General features: G+C 50.2%; 4 protein-coding genes across 4 annotated transcripts; 3 read left to right on the top strand and 1 right to left on the bottom strand.

Annotated features, from left to right (window-relative positions):
- Positions 1-1,542: 1,542 nt before the first annotated feature.
- On the top strand, positions 1,543-8,083 carry EMWEY_00005940 (acetyl-coenzyme a synthetase, putative; the record flags this gene model as incomplete). Its single annotated transcript, XM_013481460.1, has 15 exons — positions 1,543-1,719; positions 2,193-2,252; positions 2,554-2,655; positions 2,946-3,060; positions 3,220-3,355; positions 3,696-3,762; positions 3,895-4,012; positions 4,330-4,475; positions 4,701-4,906; positions 5,333-5,395; positions 5,551-5,885; positions 6,464-6,619; positions 6,865-6,992; positions 7,342-7,441; positions 7,863-8,083. The coding sequence occupies 15 exons, from the start codon at positions 1,543-1,545 to the stop codon at positions 8,081-8,083; spliced, it is 2,130 nt and encodes a 709-aa protein (XP_013336914.1).
- A 1,358-nt stretch (positions 8,084-9,441) lies between these two features.
- EMWEY_00005930 (hypothetical protein, conserved) lies at positions 9,442-10,349 on the bottom strand (the record flags this gene model as incomplete). The annotated part of the gene is made up of 2 exons (XM_013481459.1): positions 9,442-9,572; positions 10,049-10,349. 2 exons carry the CDS (start codon positions 10,347-10,349, stop codon positions 9,442-9,444), a joined length of 432 nt encoding a protein of 143 aa, XP_013336913.1.
- A 584-nt stretch (positions 10,350-10,933) lies between these two features.
- On the top strand, positions 10,934-12,096 carry EMWEY_00005920 (hypothetical protein, conserved; the record flags this gene model as incomplete). The annotated part of the gene is made up of 3 exons (XM_013481458.1): positions 10,934-11,009; positions 11,378-11,800; positions 11,978-12,096. 3 exons carry the CDS (start codon positions 10,934-10,936, stop codon positions 12,094-12,096), a joined length of 618 nt encoding a protein of 205 aa, XP_013336912.1.
- Positions 12,097-13,174: 1,078 nt separating this feature from the next.
- Positions 13,175-17,513, top strand: EMWEY_00005910 (hypothetical protein; the record flags this gene model as incomplete). The annotated part of the gene is made up of 11 exons (XM_013481457.1): positions 13,175-13,369; positions 13,671-13,761; positions 13,823-14,143; positions 14,245-14,338; positions 14,423-14,922; positions 15,024-15,116; positions 15,251-15,326; positions 15,452-15,645; positions 16,063-16,539; positions 16,863-17,182; positions 17,260-17,513. Coding segments are annotated over 11 exons (2,615 nt in total), but the record flags the coding sequence as incomplete, so codon positions are not given.
- Positions 17,514-17,708: the final 195 nt, after the last annotated feature.

The following is a 17,708-nucleotide window of genomic DNA, read 5'->3' as shown; positions in this document are numbered from 1 at the left end:
CCACACTGTTCGCAAACCTGCCTCCTTGCCTCCTGAAATGACCGTCAAAACGGTATTTTCCGTCCCTTTGACGCGCAAATATCTCCCACAATCGGCAACATCACCTCTAGATCACTCTCCGCGGTGCAACTGGTTACCGATTACCTTTCTTCAATAAACAGGCCTGCATTTTACCATTGATACAGAAGCTCCGAGTCCACTAGAAGACGGCTGTTTACCACTAGCCTCCGTCCTCACTCTCTAGGTGTCGCGAGTTCAGCGCCTCAAGTGTCTGTAGCTGCCTTCGTAGCTGCATGCATAGAAATTGAAAGACAGTTGTTGGGTTTTTGCTTGCTTCCCTTTTGCCTATAATTGCCGGGCATGTGTTCATCGGGCCACTACAGACAGACTTGCCAAAACCGCACGACTATGCTACAATGCCCCTTTGCTCCGGAGGTGCAGTACGTTTCCCTCACTAGCCACCCGTGAACTATGAGTGTAAGAAAGGCCCTTGAGCTTCTCTATGGGACACTGGGGTTGCAGCGAAGCCCACAGTACTTCAGTTAGGAGTTTCGCACAAGTACACCTCCCCTCCAGTCTCCAGGCCTCCGGCGCATAGCCACCCAAGCGCCTGGAGGTGCTGGTTATGAGGCTGTTTGGCAATACCTACAATGCACTGTGATGCAACAAGGTAAAAGGCATCCCCACACGCAAGCGCACACAACCCGTTATCGCAGTTATCGCTGCATGGGTGGACACTGCTGGCCATTGTTGCAGGCTTAGTGCTTGCGTACATTTTGCCCTCTAGAGCTGGATGATTGTTTCATGTGCCAACTTCTGTTGCATGTGCTAACAGCGAACAAACAATGCTACACACTCAGAAATACAGGCCCCACACGCTGGTGCAACCAAGCGTTCTTTCCTTCATTCTGTAGCGCTGTCGGAAATTGTTGAAGCCTTCTGCTTGGGCGAACGCTACCTGCTTGCGTGCATGCTGTCTACGAAGGCGGAGTAGGTGTTCATGTGCTAATTGTGGGCAGACTGTTCTACATAGTCTGCCTGTGAGCGGCAGAGTGTATGGCAAGTGGTGGGCTTGGACTTACGGAGATAGCGAGTGTAAACTTCCCAAAAGATGCAAACTATAACAAAACTTCGTTTAAATGGGTGAATGAGAAATACTGGAGACAGTTCAGAAACCGCAAGGGCAACCGATCAGGTCAGGTACAACTGCCACGCGAGCCCCCCAAAATGGCTGCTGTCTTGCTGCGTTGGTCAAAAGGGAAGACATTTCGATTTCCTTGGACAAATATTTTTGTTTATGCAAAAGTTGCATTGAATTAAGGTGTGTTGGCAGTTTGTTTGCGGCGTCTTTTGGCGGGTGCCACCCACTACGTCGTGGCGTGCTACTCGTGCTGACTGAGAGAAGAAAGCTGGGGTCTGACGTGCGATCTTCACCTTCTTCCCGTCATATTGACTCCTCGCCATTATCTTAGTATTTGAAATCTACAAAGGAGCCGAAATCCCTCATCAGGCTCTGCTGGGGCCGGAGTTTGCTGCGCAAAGATGCCTTCCTGGGAAAGAGATCTGGGGAAGGCCTGTGTTGTGGACAGAGGAAGTCCAAATGTAGAACGAAGTGATCTCAGTCTGGAAGAGACTCATGACGCCGTCTCCTCTTTCCCGGTTTCAGAGGTTCACGATCCGCCGCCGAAAAACACTAGCAGATGCAATGTGCCCTCTGAGGTACGTAATGCAGGGAATTTTCCTTATCAGCAACTGTGTAGACGCCACATGGAAGGTCAGAATAACTCAGGATGCAACGACACACTAGGGGAAGGTGCTAGTTCCAAATTTTCGGAACCCGTGTCTCGTTTTTCGTTGCCTGTGTCGGTTCATCTCATCCTGTGTTTCTCGTGCTGTATGCAAATACCTGCAGCTTAAACGTAGTATCCTGGACTTTTGTGTTCTGTATGCATGTGTTTGCATGGTTTCATGCTTACCAACTCGTTCTATGCGTATGAGCTCACCGAGTAGGGTGTGTGCAGATTATGCAGATTGCCTGTTGATATACATGCGTCACATGCTTTGCCTTTGTCCCTTGTAAAGTGCTAGGAAAGTGATCGAACTGCGCACGCTAAGCCGGCGTTGTTATATTGCAGGTCTTTTGTGCTAGTTGCATGTGGATCGCTATGAAGTGTGCTTGCGGACTTTGACAGAGCATGTACAAACACCTCTACTGGCGAAGTTTGAAGGATGCCGACAACTTCTGGAAGGAGGTATCAACTCCCAACTTTCACATTGAGCAATTGTAACTCCACATGCGCATCTGCTTGTATTTTATGTCTCTCCTCCTCTTCGCTGCTCCATGCTTTTTACGTACAAGCATAGGAAATGCATATCTGTATGCATGTATGCATATGTACTAGCATGCTTCTACATACACCATGCACGTCTACGGCTGTTCCATGTACGTATAGGTATTTGCCATGCTGGCCTTTGTGTAGGTAATTGGATGCAGTTAACTGCAGGTCCCCAATATGCGCGTCTTTGTTGGGGTGTGTGCTGGGGTGTGTACAGCGGGCATTGGAGAAGCTTCGCTGGTTCCAGCCCTTCACGAAGACTCAGCACGGGTCGCTTAAAGATGGAGACATCTCGTGGTTTCTAAATGGGAAACTGAATGTGAGGCGACCTGGGCACTGGTTTTGCAATGGGAGCGGCCAGACGGCAGCAACCGTAGAGCCTTTGCGTATGTGCCGGTTTTCTTTTTGAAGTGCGAGGAAGAGGAATGAGCGTATACGTACATCTATGTATACTGTAGTTGGCGCGTTTGGATCGCCCAGAGAGCTGTGGCGCAGGTGTTGAAGGGGCGTGTGCAGGGGGCTGTTCCCCTGTAACGTGACCAGGCTTTTTTAGCGTTGTGCCAAAGTTGTTTCCCCTTTGTGTCCTTTCGATGCATTTGTTTTACTCAGGTCTGCGACAACTGCGTGGACAGGTGGGCGGAGCAGTACCCTCAGCGGGTTGCGCTGATATGTGAGGGTGACAACTCGGATGAGAGTCAAGTGGTGACTTATAGAGAATTGCAAGGTGAGCTCAAAATGTAATAGTCGTCCAAACCATTGTGGGACTGTGCTGCTCTATTCCATGTAGCGCATTACTGCATCTTTTGTTTGTTGCGTACTCACCACCTCCCTATGGAATTCGGACGTGGATTCAATTTGCCGGTGTTTTCACTTATTTCCGCAGATCAAGTGTGTCGCTTCGCGAACCTCCTTAAGAGCCTTGACGTGCGCAAAGGCGACATCGTCACCATCTATCTCCCGATGATCCCCGAGATTGTCTATGCGATGTTGGCTTGTGCGAGAATCGGCGCCGTCCACAGGTATACAGTTTACACAAGGACTAAAAGGGTTGTAGATACGATGCGTGCAGTCCACTGCAAAATGAGGCGCTGTAAAGACACGTAGTCCGCTGTCATTTGCTGCACCTTTTGTTATTGCGCAAACTGCGGGGAAGGGGCTACCTTCAGATATTTACCATATGTGCATCTATTGTGACATCGCTTAACAATGGTATGCGTGCACATGGTCACGTTCTGCAGCAGTTGCAAGAGGATGTCTTAAGGGTTCAGAGTTCACTTGTCGGATAGACGGTCTAGAGGCTTGTGATTATGGTTTAGGGGTTGTATTTTGCCTCGTGCTGTTGTGCCTCGTTGAATTCAGCGTCGTCTTCGCCGGATTTTCAGCCAACAGTTTGGCGGAGCGTTTGGAAGATGCAAACAGTCGCGTGGTGCGTTGAAGTTGTGGCGGTGGCAGGCGGCACTGACTGTGTGTGCGAACAGTGCAGTACCCTAATTATCTTAGTGCTGTGTAGCAGTGCTTGAGTGTTTGATTTAACACGTGTTCTGCTGCGCCTCTTCAGTTGATAACAGCGACCAACGGCTTGCGGGGAGGACGCGTGGTGCGTCTTAAGGCGGTGGTCGACGAGGCCTTGAAGTTGTGCTCTTGTGTGCAGCACGTCGTCTTGTTCAGGAAGTCTGGTGGGTGGCACGGCATTCTGCATCATTTGTCTTGCTTGCTTGGTTCGTGAGAATGGGGTGGTGTGTATTCCTTCATCATTTGGGTCCTTTGGCAGTGTTGTCGGCTGCAGATGCGTGCTGCATGCTGCAGCGTCTTCTGTCTTTTGCTTGTCTCTGCTTGGCGTTCCAACTATGTGGCACGTGTAGCCTGTGTCAGGTCGTCTTATTGGCTTGCCATTTGGCTCTATTTCTATGCACTAGTGCTTTTTTTGCCTGCGTTGATGCTCGGTATTTGTCTGCCTGCAAGCAATTCACTCGTGTCTGTGTTGCTTTTGCAGCTGACCCCGCGAGTTTTGTCGACGGCCGCGACCTCTCTGGAGATGATTTGTTGCCACAGATGAGGCCTTACTGCCCTTTGGAAACAATGGACAGCGAAGACCTCCTCTTCATCCTTTACACCTCTGGCTCAACAGGCAAACCCAAGGTGAACCTTACACATTTTCGTTCCTCCGCCGTTCGCCCCCTGTTTGCTCGCCGTGCGACGTGTATTTGACCTGTCATGTTTGCGTTTTCGTGTGTGTCGTTTGTTTCTTGCGGCCTTTCGTTTTGCCTCTCGCATATAGCATTGTTTCTAATGTAGTTGGGGTTGCAGTGGGTTTGTGCTGTAGTTTTTGTGTTGCTTTTTTGCGTTGTTCTTCGTTGGGTGCAGGGCGTGTGCCACACTACTGCAGGGTATTTGTTGTATGCTGCTTTAACCCATGAGTACATCTTCGACTACCATCCTGGCGATACCTTCGGATGTATGGCCGACTGCGGCTGGATCACCGGCCATTCCTACACTGTCTACGGACCCCTCTGCAACGGCGCATCCACAATTCTCTTTCAGGGCACTCCCACATACCCAAATCCTGGGAGGTATGTCTAGCTCATTTGCGATTGCTGCGTGTATAACTCCATCTTTTCGTCTGTCCGCCTCCTGCCTCCGTCCATCCATCTATATATACCTCTCCGTCTCCGCCATCTCTCCTGTTTCCGTTTCTGTCTGTGCTTGTCACTTTCCGCTTCCCTCTCTCTTGCTGCTGCTCCTGGTCCTTCTCACTGCTTCTGCCTTCTGTGTAGCTCCGGGTTCCTTTTGAAGGCACGCACTGCCTTGTATTTCCTAACATATAAGCTTATTTTTTATTGCTGGGGCGTGCATGCAAGCGTAAACGGATGGTGGCCGCTACTGTGTCACTTGACGTCGCCTTCACAGGGAACAACGCTGCATTCGTCGGTGTCTCTTATCTGTGGATCAGTTGTAGTTTGTTTATGCCTACGATCTGTCTTTGTTGTTGCGCACAGGTACTGGGAACTGGTGCAGAAGTGGAAAGTGACTCAACTGTACACATCGCCTACGGCCATCAGGTGGGTGGCAAAGGGCCTGCGGCGAACTTTGCTGTCTTCTCCCTGAGCAGCAGTCGACAGAGGGAATTGTCTGCTTGTGCACTGTTGTGTTACTGCTTCGCCGTTGTTGGTGCTGCTGCATGGCTACCGCTGCTGTTGCTGCTGCTGTTGTACAGGGCGTTGATGCAGCACGGGGACGAGTGGCCGAAGAAGTACGATTTGAGCACTTTGCGCGTCATTGGGTCTGTGGGGGAGCCGATAAACCCAGAGGCGTGGCGGTGGTACTTTACCAATGTGGGGCGGAGCCAGTGTTCAGTCGTCGACACATATTGGCAAACTGAGACCGGCGGCCACGTGTTGGCGCCTTTTCCAGGGGCGACAGTCACAAAGCCGGGGTGCGCGATGGTGCCTTTCTTTGGAGTGGAACCAGCCATTGTGGATCCCCAGTCTGGGGAGGAAAAGACGGGAAACAATGTCTGTGGCGTCCTCTGCATCAAACGATCGTGGCCCGGTACACACTTTCACACCTCAACAACATCTCCTCTTTTGTGCTCATTGTATCTGTGTCTTGTTCTTTTTTGCGGCTTCCTTGGGGGGATTCTGGTCGCTTGATGCTGAACTTCTGCAGCTTCGTCAATCTGCTGTTTGCTTGGGAGCTGGCGTTTACTTGTGTGCTCGTTGCGTCTTTTTTGTTTCGTTGTTCGTTGCCTTTGGTGTTCGCTGGCTGAGTGCCATTGGTCGCCGTTGCTATCATTGTTTCCAAATGGGGGTTCGTGTGATTTCTGTACTACGTTACAGCTGTCGTGTCTTTCTGCACAGCTGCCACCTTGTACTTGGTACCGCCTTCTGCAGATGTTTCTCGGCGTTTGTCTTTCTCTTGTGCAGTTCCATAGCTGGTGAAGTGTTTCAGTCGTTGTACCTTCCTATGTCTAAATGCATAGACTCTGGTCTGTTCTGCCGTTTTGCTGCAGCGGCTTCTAACGCTGCTGCAGCTGCCTTACATGATATTGCACCAGCCTTCATGTGGACTATTGTCTTATGTTACTTCTGCTGCTGCATTTGCTGCTGCCGTCTCCGCTGTGGGTGTAGGGATGTGCCGAACGGTTCACCGAGCGCACAAGCGACTTCTGAACACCTATTTGACTCCTTACCCCGGCTTTTACTTTACTGGTGATGGCGCCTATAGAGATGCAGATGGCCATTACTGGATCACCGGCCGCGTCGACGACACACTAAATGTCTCAGGTATGGAGCGGCCCTTCCTCCTTGAAGTTTGTCGTCATACCGTGGAACAAGAACTAAACAACTCCAGCAAACTGACACACACACACACACACACACACACACACACACACACACACACGTCGGGATAGAGCACAAGGACACAGACAGGCGGGAAATCATCAGGTGTACATGATGGCTAACTAGGTTATACAGCATTTTATGCGTCCGCGTTTTTTTTTCTGTTGCTTTTTTTCATTTGTCAACAGGACACAGACTCAGCACTGCCGAGATTGAACATGCGTTGGTTCAACATCCGAGTATTGTTGAGGCAGCAGTTGTCGGCGTTCCGCACGATGTAAAGGGCACTGCAGTGTTCTGCTTCGTAATTTTGAAGGTGAGTTAAGGGAAAATATGTAATTAAGTAGTCTGGTTTTCAATTCATTATTCAAGCGATAAAATTAATTTCTTGCATTATCGACAGTGCAACAAGATCTGTGCGGCGCTTAGCCCGAACGATTGCAGACCCCGCTTGTAGCGGTGCTTGGGTTGAATCACAGAGGACTTGTTTCTAAATTTACAGCGATTGACTGTCTCCAAATGCCAGGAGCAGAATGTAGACGTGCAAGCGAGTAGCAGCAAGCGAGTAGCATGCCATTGGAAGAACAGGAGATAGAGAGGAGGCGGCAGAGAGGATAGCTAAGTTCTATTCTTCTTCTGTTCCGCCTTCCTTTGCATGCTTCTAGGCCGATGCTTCGGAGGAGGGTATAGTGGAGCAGGCAAGGGCGCAAGTGAGGAAGGAGATCGGCCCCATTGCGACCCCCGACTTCATCGTTGTGGCCCCAGGTACAGCTCAGACCAGGAGGTGGAGCAGATCTTTTGTCTGGGTGCTGATATCCCCGGTTTGGTCCCCCTTGTAGTAGATTGATCCTTTCCTCACTTCTTTTCCCTTCTTTCCTCTCGCAATCTCTTCGTTTTCTGCTTTTTCACTTTTCTCGGTTTTCATCAATCTGTTGGCGTTGCGTTGCCTGCCACATTCAACTTTTCCATTGTATTAGGGTGGTATAGCTGTTTCACCTGCGTAATTCTGCTCCCCGTTCTGCTTGCAAAGTACTTGCAAGACGACATGCACCACTGCACCGATCGGCGGGTGACTGACTGCGTGTGCGTGTGTGTGCGCCTGTATGTATGTATGTATGTATGTATGTATGTATGTATGTATGTATGTATGTATGTATGTATGTATGTGTGTGTGTGTGCTTCACAGGCCTCCCGAAGACGCAAAGCGGGAAGATAATGCGGCGTCTGCTGCGGAAGCTGTGCTGTCTAGACACCAACTTAGGGGATACTACGTCCCTCTGCAACGCAGAGGTCATTAACTCGCTGAGAGCTCTAGTGACGGAAACGGTTTTGGTGGAACGTAAAAAGCAAATGGCAGCCCAGAACTCCAGAACTTCTGATAAGCGCACGGAAAACAGCGCAAAATAGAGCGAATGCGTTTTAACAACTACCTGCAGAGGTGGACAGAGCAGTTAGCTAGCTCGCTAACCAGCTGGTCGTCGGTTGCAGCCGTCTGGAAGCAACACTATATATAAGGGTGCAGATCGCCTGCAGTCGTGGACCATGCTACCAGCGCATGTATCGTCCGAGGAGCGCGTTGGCTGTCTGCTTCATGCAGCACAGCGGAGTTGAAAAGGGGTCATCAGGACCGCCCCAGCCGAATAATCAACAGCAGCTCGTCTGCGTCTCGTGGTCTCTGTGGTTCCAGCCGTCAATGGTGTGCTTTTAAGCACGAATAGCAGCCTTTCAGTTTGCTGCTTCATACATACACGTAGCATAGCAAGATCCTCAGGTGTATCGCCTGAAAATTCAACTGCCACGGGCCCCGCTGCAGAAGCAGCTACAGATTGCTGCGTAAGTAAGAAGGGAGAGAAGAAGGATGCGTACAACTGCTTGTAGCTGCCGACGATAATTTTAAATGCTTTCGGCCGTCAAGCAGCAGCGCCGCCTCCACACATCGCAGCTGTCTATAGACTCCAGCATTCAGGGGAGGTTATAACTGGGTGCAGGTGGTGCGCTCAGAGTCTTACAGTCTGTGCTCCTTCTATTTATCGGCTTCCCCTGCCTCTGGGGCTTACTTGCACGCCTAGGTGCACAGATGGTGCATCTTGAGTGTATCGGTGGTGTGCTGCAAGCATAAATTGTGTAGTTAAGCAGTCTCTCTATGATCTTCATCGTTCTTGTGGATGTATTTTTCACTGCACGTCGACTGTGCCCTTGGGCTGTATGAACACCCCAACAATTTCTTGGGGTAGCGGCGCGGCGTAGTAATTTATTTCTGCTTTTTAGAGCGGACAGGCACCTTCTGTCCTTGAATAGCTGGAGGTGTCTTACTTTGCACAGTTCTGATTGCACTAAGTATTATAACAACAAGTGATAAATGATGGTTATGCCTCCCTTCTGTCGGCTTTCGCCACAGATTATCTAAGTTACATGCTCCTACTCCCCATTCCACGCACCCACTAGATGGGGGCGTTTTCCAAAACAGTGTCAGTTCGGCTTCCTTTTTAATTACAGTTGCTGTTTATTTCTTGGGGTTGTGGCGAACCCGGAACAAGAGACATCCCCCTTTCCCCTGCGCTCAAGCCGGTTCCCGGCTGCTGCTGCTCCTGCCTGCTCTCTCTGGAGAGTAGACGAATTGGGCACTCTGCCTCCCTGCCTTTTTCGGTGTATAGATGGACTGGCAGGCTTGGAGGCAGAGGACATAGAAATAAGCACCACGAACAATAAGTGCACTAGAACAGCGCCTAGTCTTGCAATCTGTTGTGCGTGCACCTGGTTTCATCTTATTGTTCCGTATTCTCTAAATAAGACTCAGAAACACACAAAAGCCAGCAACGCCCCGCTCCTGCCCCTTTGTACACAGCTGCTAAAGGTGGGCGAGCGGGAACTACAGGGCGTGCAAATGAGACAGGACCTGACGACACAAAATAACACAGTGATATAGGCAATGGAGTAGTAATGAACGTCGGCTTTAAGGTAAGAAACATTGATAACAGTATTACACCCCAGGAGTACAAGTACGCATAGGTGACGTGGTGGTACATACACAGCGTAACGGCAAATATGGGAAACACCAACCACCGGAAAAATAATAATATAAATAAGCGGCACATTCATGTAAGCAAACGACGGGCATATATAATAACATATACACAGTGAAATGCGTAAACAACATAATTGCGGGCATCAATGACATCAGCGCACACATACCATGCCGCAGTTTACATACAACAGTAGAACAACAGAAGGGGCAAAGTAATAATGCATCTAATTCACTTACCATGGAGCAAATCTCCTTCTTCGTCTTAGGGGGTGGCCCACGTTTAGTTTTTTGTTTCTTGCTTTTTTGTTTTGGTTTTTTGCGCACTGTTTTCTGAGCTGTCTGATTACCGTTATGAGTGCCGAGGCGGTCAGCTGCTGCAATGAAGACCTCCTTCTTTGAATTTCCTTGGGCGCGCCTCAAGGTATCCTTGTCCAGTGCAAGTTTACGGATTCGGGAATTAAAGTCTCTCTTGGGCAAAAACTGTTTGTAGAACTGCTGCTCCATGTACTCCTTCACGGGATCGCGCTTGCTGCTTCTGGTGTCCTCCACCCCATCTGCTGATTTATCCTTTTTCGCCTTTGCCTTCTTCTTCAGCTCCTGTAGAGGCCCGTTACTGCTGCCCGCAGCGAGGAGTCCCACAGCCTTCATTGTGGGAATAACACCGGCACGTCCGGCCTTCCAAACGAACTCTATGGAGAATGTTTCTTAGATCATTGCTGTGTCACACATCAATTTCACCTGTACAGATACCACTTGTGATGCAACTGCCCTATCAATAAACTGACCGCTGGCTGATTTGTTGTGAAAGGCAAAGAGAGAGGCGGAGAAAGCCGCAAATTACAGCAAACTTCAGAGTAGCTTTATATTTTCCCACATTCGAACAATTAGAATCCATCGAATATATGGTGGTACTTTACTCCTGTAGAGCATCGTTTTAGGGCATGCAGCTGCGTCGGACTGGCAATGCCTTGAGTACCGGAGGGGGGCCCCTCACTCGTGGAGATCTCTCACGAACAATTTATTACTTCAAGCATTAATTAATGAATTAATGGATTTGTTGTCCTGTTTGTAAATTTGCCTAACGTGCAAACCTGTAGCCAGTAACTGATGAAGCATACCTCTCCAGGAGATTTCCTCATAACTGTGCAGCAACCCGCAGCGGCTCCTGCCCGATTCCACAGCAGCAAACCTACGAGTTTCCTCCCCTCTTATATTGAATCCCTCAGAGGATTATGAAGGGAGGAAGAGGAGGAGGTGCTGGGGGAGGAGACACTCGAAAGTGGATCAGGGACGGCGCCGAGCGCCATGGTAAATCTTCGACGAGCACCAAATATAGACTGAACAGGCAAACTTTTCTGTTATTTTGGTTTCTCCAGTTATAAAGACTCACAACCACTGCTTGCTTCCTTACCTTAACAATTTTCGTTTGCCACCTTTATGCTGCTGCGGCTGCGCTGCTCTCTATTCTCCTGCTGGAGCTTTCCAGCCCACAACAGGCGTGAAAACGCAGCAGCAGCAACAACATCAATAGAAAAAACAACACCGTCAACAGTAGAATCGAAAGTAGCATAGGCAACGCATGCAGCAACAACAGGGGCAATACCGGGAAAAAGAAGAGCAGGGGTGTTGCATGTCTCAGCGTGTATGTTCGCATTTTTGCCCCTGTCTGTGCGCAGGCCCTGTGACTTCTGAGCCTCCAATTTACCCGCCGAATCCATACATTGAGAAGGCAGCGGAGTTGGACGACGAGTCTGCTGGAGCGGTGTTGGCTTACCGTCTGCTGACCAATCACTGGCGCACAGCGGAGTGCTGCATAGCGGAAAGGCGCAGCAAATTGGAGGGGAGGAATTATTCTATTGCGAATGACGCCTGTACCTTCGACTGGGAAGCCCAGAAGGAAGCCATCGTCTCCTACTGTGGCAGCCAATTCTTTCCTAGCGAACTGCTGCAGAGCCGCTTCGTCCGCGTGCCCAGAGGGGCTAACAGGGCTGCAGCGGACTCCAAACGACATCGACTCAAAGAAATGGAACAAAAGGAAGATGAAAATAAGGCCAACGAAGATAAAGGACAAGCTCAGCAGGCAGATGCAAATGCAGAAGGTAAACTGTCGATGCTGCTGCAGCTTGTGCTGCTGCTTGGTCATCCCTTGAGATCCAACAACCCAAGTCCGCAGTTGAGAGATAGATATGCTGTATAGCTTTGTTCCAGCTCTTCTCTGTTGTTTGCTGCCGCTTTCGAGCTCTTGTACCCTTTTCATTTTGTTAATTGCTGTGCAGAAGAACTGTTTGGCGCGGACGACGACGATTTTGGCGGCGAGGACTACGCACACGACTATTACGCAGACGAAGATGTCGACGATCATATCGATGATGGAGATGATGGAGGCATTCTTTAGCGTAGATCGCTTTTTCTTCTTCACTCACTGTACATTCAAATACGGGTTGTAATCTATTGACAGCACCCCTCAGTTCAGCTTCTGCAGCTGCTGAGGGAAAAAACACTGCTCTTTTTTTTGTTTTAGACTATTCTGTTTATTGACGCCTTTTCCAATTCCGCTAGCGGCGCAAGCTAATCTTAGACAAGTGCTGTCCAAGGACTGACACGGTTATGGTTGCTGCAGAGGCGATCTACCCCCACCGCGAGAGCGGTGGATAACTTCGCTGTAGTTTTATACACATATTTCGAACAAAGACACTAAATATTGAGAAGGTTGTTAAACGACGAAACAATAAACACAGACAGTGGATTATGCATGCATATTTTGCTTTAGCAGAGCGATTAGCTTCATGTGATGACCGTTAGCCTGTATATACAGCAATCGAAGTGCGAAAACTGCAACCGCCGCTTTCTCTAGAATCCTACCGAGTTCTCTCCCGTCAAGCGAATTGCATCATATTCTTTTGCTTGTTGAGTTACTGTAAATACCCTCTTTTTCGTCACCATCATGAAGACGAGCGTGTACTGCGCACTGGCGGTTTCAGGGATCGCCTCACTGGTGTGCATGTGCAGTAGCCAGGAAACGTCTGCAGACTTCTACACCTTTAGCGATGCATCAGCCACTTCGTCTTACGGGATGGGTTTTGAGGCATCTCGAGCACTTGAGCCGGGGAACGGGTATTGGTCTAGTACTGGCGAGCACGCGTCTGACGAGCAAGGTATCGGATATTCTTACTTTCAATACACTGCGTTTAAAGCAAGGAACAATGACTGGTGAATTCTCAGTCTCCTGGAGTGGGACACTCGATGTGCCTAGTCGAATCAAAGGCATTCGCATTCGCTGGGAATACGCTCCCCAGGTAGCTTGACACGTGTCTGAAGTATTTGTTTGCTATGGACCCCCTGTTCTCAGGAGGTACAAGTGTCGACATCGGCTGACGGAGAGCACTTCTTTGTAGCGGTACCGTGGAGGCCAACGGCGGGGACTGGTCGTGAGCAATTGAATGTTTTGTCAGAATTGAACTGTGTTGCATACGATGTATTCTCCAGCTTCTTTCGAGGAGGTCATCTTCTTCAACGCGCCACAAGAATGCCGTGTAATCGTCGTCACGATGAGGAAGGCTTTGAGTCAATTCTTCGGCATTAACCGAATCACCCCGCTCGGCACAGGCCAGCCTTTGCTCATGATCGTGGCTGGGATTTCAAGTCCATCTGGAGAGATGTGTCTGCAGGTGGGTGATGTCGATTTCTAACAATACAAAATTACTACAGCCGCATGCAATCATCACCATCATCAATTGCGTCCACTGCTGCTGCAGGTCGAAGGTGGCAAAATAAACAAAGAAGGGGCCCGAGTCGTCCTGAGCTTCTGCGAAGACGCCATCGCCTCAGGAGATGGACGCGTGAGCTTTTATACAACCCTAAACCCTAGACCCTAAACCCGGAAGCCAAGCTAACTGAGCTCGTTTGCGGTTAAGTTGGTGGACACCAACGTTTAAACTTGTTCGCTGTGAGGATTTGTTTTGTCCTTAGGAGTTGTGGAAGACGAACCCGAAGACTCAAATCGTCAGCGCTCTGAGCAATCCCCCGCTGTGCGTGGTGCTGCAGGGAGGCGATACGTCTGGTTCGTGTTGGTTGTATTTGTTTATGAGTGCCTGACTGTCAATTGTGTCTCTACTTTCCAGATGGAGGCGAGATAATCTTATCCAAGTGTTCGCGGGCTTTAGAAGAAGGCGACGGGAGATCGGGCTGGTCCTTTCAGGGCAATTCACAGCTACGGATCGGCAAGGCAGGCTCCTGGTGTTTAACGCAAAAGAACGTCAACGGTTCTTCCGCTGGCTTTGCCGACATAGTTGCCAGCACAGGAGCAACAGCAGAGTCCTCCAGCAACGCTGATGAGGCACACGGGCCTCAGAAAGCTATAGATAGAGACACAGACACTTCGTGGGCCTCTGAGCTATTCGAAGAGCCAGACGAATACCCAGTCACCCTCGACGTCAACTTGGGTATGTCTGCGTACATTAGTGGTTCTTTTGCAGTACGAATGAAACTGCATGCGTGCAGAGTAAAACTACCACTCCGTGCATGCATTTTCTAATATTTTCAGGGAAAGTGATGCGGCTTGCAGCCACAAGGATTCACTGGGAGCAACCGGCCTTGGCATACACGGTGCAAGTCAGCGTAGACGGCATGACATATATGTGGGTGCCATTTCTTCCCTTTTTCGTTGATGCAGGTGTTCATTTGATTTGATCTTTTACGGGCTGCGTGACGCTCCGCTGCAGGGATGTCGTTCAGAACGACGCGAATCCGTCTGTGTCTACCAAAGACCCCATGGACGGTGTTGCTGCTTCCATAGTCCGCATCCGCATGCAGCGGCCGCACCCGCGTCTGGGGAAGGTTGAGGAGAAGTACCGCTACGCAATCAAGGAGATCAGCATCCTCGCCAACAAGCTCGAATCCGCAATCGGCGACTGCAGGGAATCAGCCAACTCGGACGATGCGCGCGACAAGTATTTCATTTCTTACGTCACAGGGGTCGACCCAGCCTTTGTGCAAAAAACCGCAAAGCTGGGTGTTGACGTCATTGCCAAGATGAAGAACCTCCAGCAGCTGGCGGCAAATGTTGAAGAACGCTTCACAGAAATGGAAGAGTGCAGGGATGACAAAAAACAACAGAAACAACACATCGCGACACTCCGCCACGACGCCGGCCGTCTTCTCTCCAGCTTTCAAACTGCAACAGAAAAGCCAAAGGCCTATTCGGTTCATCAACTGCTCCCAGGTACTCTAGGTCCCTCTAATTGTACACGTTCTCATCATTTCCATATCCCTCTATTTACTTTCCCTCTCATTGATTTGTCGGTGTCTTATTGCGTTATGCAGGTGACGGGGAGGAACATCCTGCCCTCGACTGCTACTGGATCAAGCAGAAGACCCCGCATGCAATTTCGGGCTTTTACTGGTATTTCGGGATTCGTATTCTTTGAAGAGCAGCCACTGTTCTCAGCGCTGAACTGATGTGTTAGGGTTCAGCCTCGCTGCGCCAGCAAACCCTTGAGGGGCTACTGCGATATGGAAACCGGGACACTGATTTATGTGCTACTGCAGAGCGATATTCCTCGTGCTGAAAATCGTCCCGCCGGCCTCCTTGCCTCTGTTGCCGACATCCGGAAAGCGTGCGGCTCCGTAGGGCTAGAGACGTTTGTGCCTCGGGGCATCACGCAACTGTCCAGCGCCGAGAACGCAGTCAAGCAAATGGGTGCGTCGTAGCTGCTGACTAGACTAGCATCCCTTGTTTGCTGCACGAACAGACGATTGGCTGCTGCTGCAGGAGTTAACTTGGAGGGAGGAGAAGGCATTCCCATAGCCTACGATCTGGGGTGCAGCTACGGTGCCTGCAGTTCAACTTTTCACGATTTGTTTGACGGCACGACGGATCTCACCGGCCTGGTGCTTGCGTTTGCGTCTGCTTACAGCAGCGCGACGGCAACCTCAGACACCGCAGGTTCGTACATGAGTTGAACTGCTGCATGCAACTGTGCTGCTTCTGATGGCACCTCAGGTCTAGGCATGGCAAGAGGAGAAAAGGCGATGAGCTACTTCCCCTTATCGTCAACACCACTGGCCGCAGTCTTGTGTTCCACCAACGCCACAGGGGAAGTCGAACGTGGGTGAGCTAGTAGTGCTGGTCCTCTCTCGAGTTCGTAGCAGTGCACATACAGGTCGACTTTTCCTCCAGACCAGCACTTCCTCTGGCTTGCGACGACGTAATGGAGGGTCACGAAGCCTTTAAAGGAACTCTGAACGTAAGCCACGTACTCCTCATTGTTGAACCATCTACCACCCCTGCCCCTTATCTTCAACACCCTCCTGACAAACTTCCAGACGAACGTCCTGGTAGAATGCCCACCCGGCTGCGCAGACAGCAGCAGCGCGCCACCTGTCTTTGGATCTGAAGGCCTGTACTCAGAACGCAGCGGCATCTGCAGGGCAGCAGTTCACGCGGGAATCATTGGAGATGGCGGAGTGTTCACTGCCTCCATCGAATCTCCTCTTCTCTCATTCGAGGGATCGAAGCAAAATGGCGTGGAGTCTAAGTCCCTTGAGCTGTCGTCAGGAGAGGCAACAAGAAGTATGCGCCTATCCAAGATTACCGAGGTATCGCGCTTCTTTTTTTCTTCCCTTTACGTCCGTGTGTCTCAAGAGATGGATGCACGCATACAGGAGTGCCCAGAAGGCCCCACAGGGCAGTCCGCTACCTCTCCCTCTGTTCTGGGGGCGCCTCTGACTTCGTTTGTGGAACTGACGACTCGCGTCCTCTCGGAATCTCCCGCTGCAGCACCTCCGGCCTATGATCCTGCCCTGGAGGAAGCGTCAGAGGCGGCTAAGGACCGCATCTGTAGGTTACGTTGTGTTTTTTAATTGAGTGCAATCAATGAACGTAAGAACCATCCACCCGGGCGGTCATCTGTTCGCTTCACAGTGGCTATGCATGGCATCGATCCGGTGGCGGTGAAAGATGCAAAAGTGGAGGCAGGAATAACCGTTGGAGAGGCGCGGAAGCGCGTCAAGCCAGCAGAACAGCTGAACGAAAGTGTCTACTCAGAGGCTGTGCAACTGTAAGCATACACCACGCTTATTTTTTTGGCACTTGATTGTGTCAAACACGAGATTTGAACAGGTTCCGCGAAGTCGAAAGTCTCACAAATCATTTGCTGGCAGCATCCGCAGCGGCGGCAACGCAGCTGGAGAATGTGCGCGAAGAGCTGCAACATCTGGAAGAGACACACGCAGCGCAGCAGGGATTTCAAGACTATGAGCTGAAGCCGCTTGAGACGACGTTCGAACACGAATTCACAGTGGAGGATAGTCCGTACACGCGAGACGGTCCCAGCCACTGGGGCTTTGCTCTACTCGTTGCAAAACACCAAAATGTCTTCGGACAATCATCGCCCATTCGCGGATTCGCCGAAGTGGAGGGAACATTTGCTCTCCTCAAACAGCGAAAATTTTACGACTTCATCCTACGCGTGCAGTTCCTAGTAAGAACCAAAACGCTCCAAACTCATGCTTGGACAAATCAGTTGATATGGTGTGATGTGTGTGTATTGGGTTGCAGCCGATGGGCAGCGGGAGTGTGGGAATTGGGTTTCGGATGAAGGATAGGGAAAACGGGTTTTTGCTGCTGATGCAGCAAAAGAGTGGCAGCAAGAAGTTGGTTCGTCTGGAGAAGGGAAAGCTCCATACAATTGCAGAACGCAAGGACGGCGGCTTCGTACAGGGCATTTGGCACAAAGTCCGAATTCAGGCGGCCGCGGGCCACTTGAAGGTCTGCATGGGGCAGGAGGGAGAAGAAGAGGCAGAAGTTCTGAAGTAAGCCAACCCTAGAGCTCTAAGATATTTAATAATCATCTGTGTCTCGAGCACTATCCCCCCATCACATTCTTCCGCTAATGAAATGACTCAAGAGAGTCTACTAGTTGTACTGTAACCGCTGGTCTATGATCAACTGAAACAAGTGCACTCCAAATACAATAATATATATATATATATATATATATATATATT

This window comes from Eimeria maxima, genomic scaffold, assembly GCF_000499605.1.
Source record: "Eimeria maxima Weybridge genomic scaffold, Emw_scaff34, whole genome shotgun sequence".
NCBI classification, from domain to species: Eukaryota; Apicomplexa; class Conoidasida; order Eucoccidiorida; family Eimeriidae; genus Eimeria; species Eimeria maxima.
This window is presented reverse-complemented; position numbering and strand designations above follow the sequence as displayed.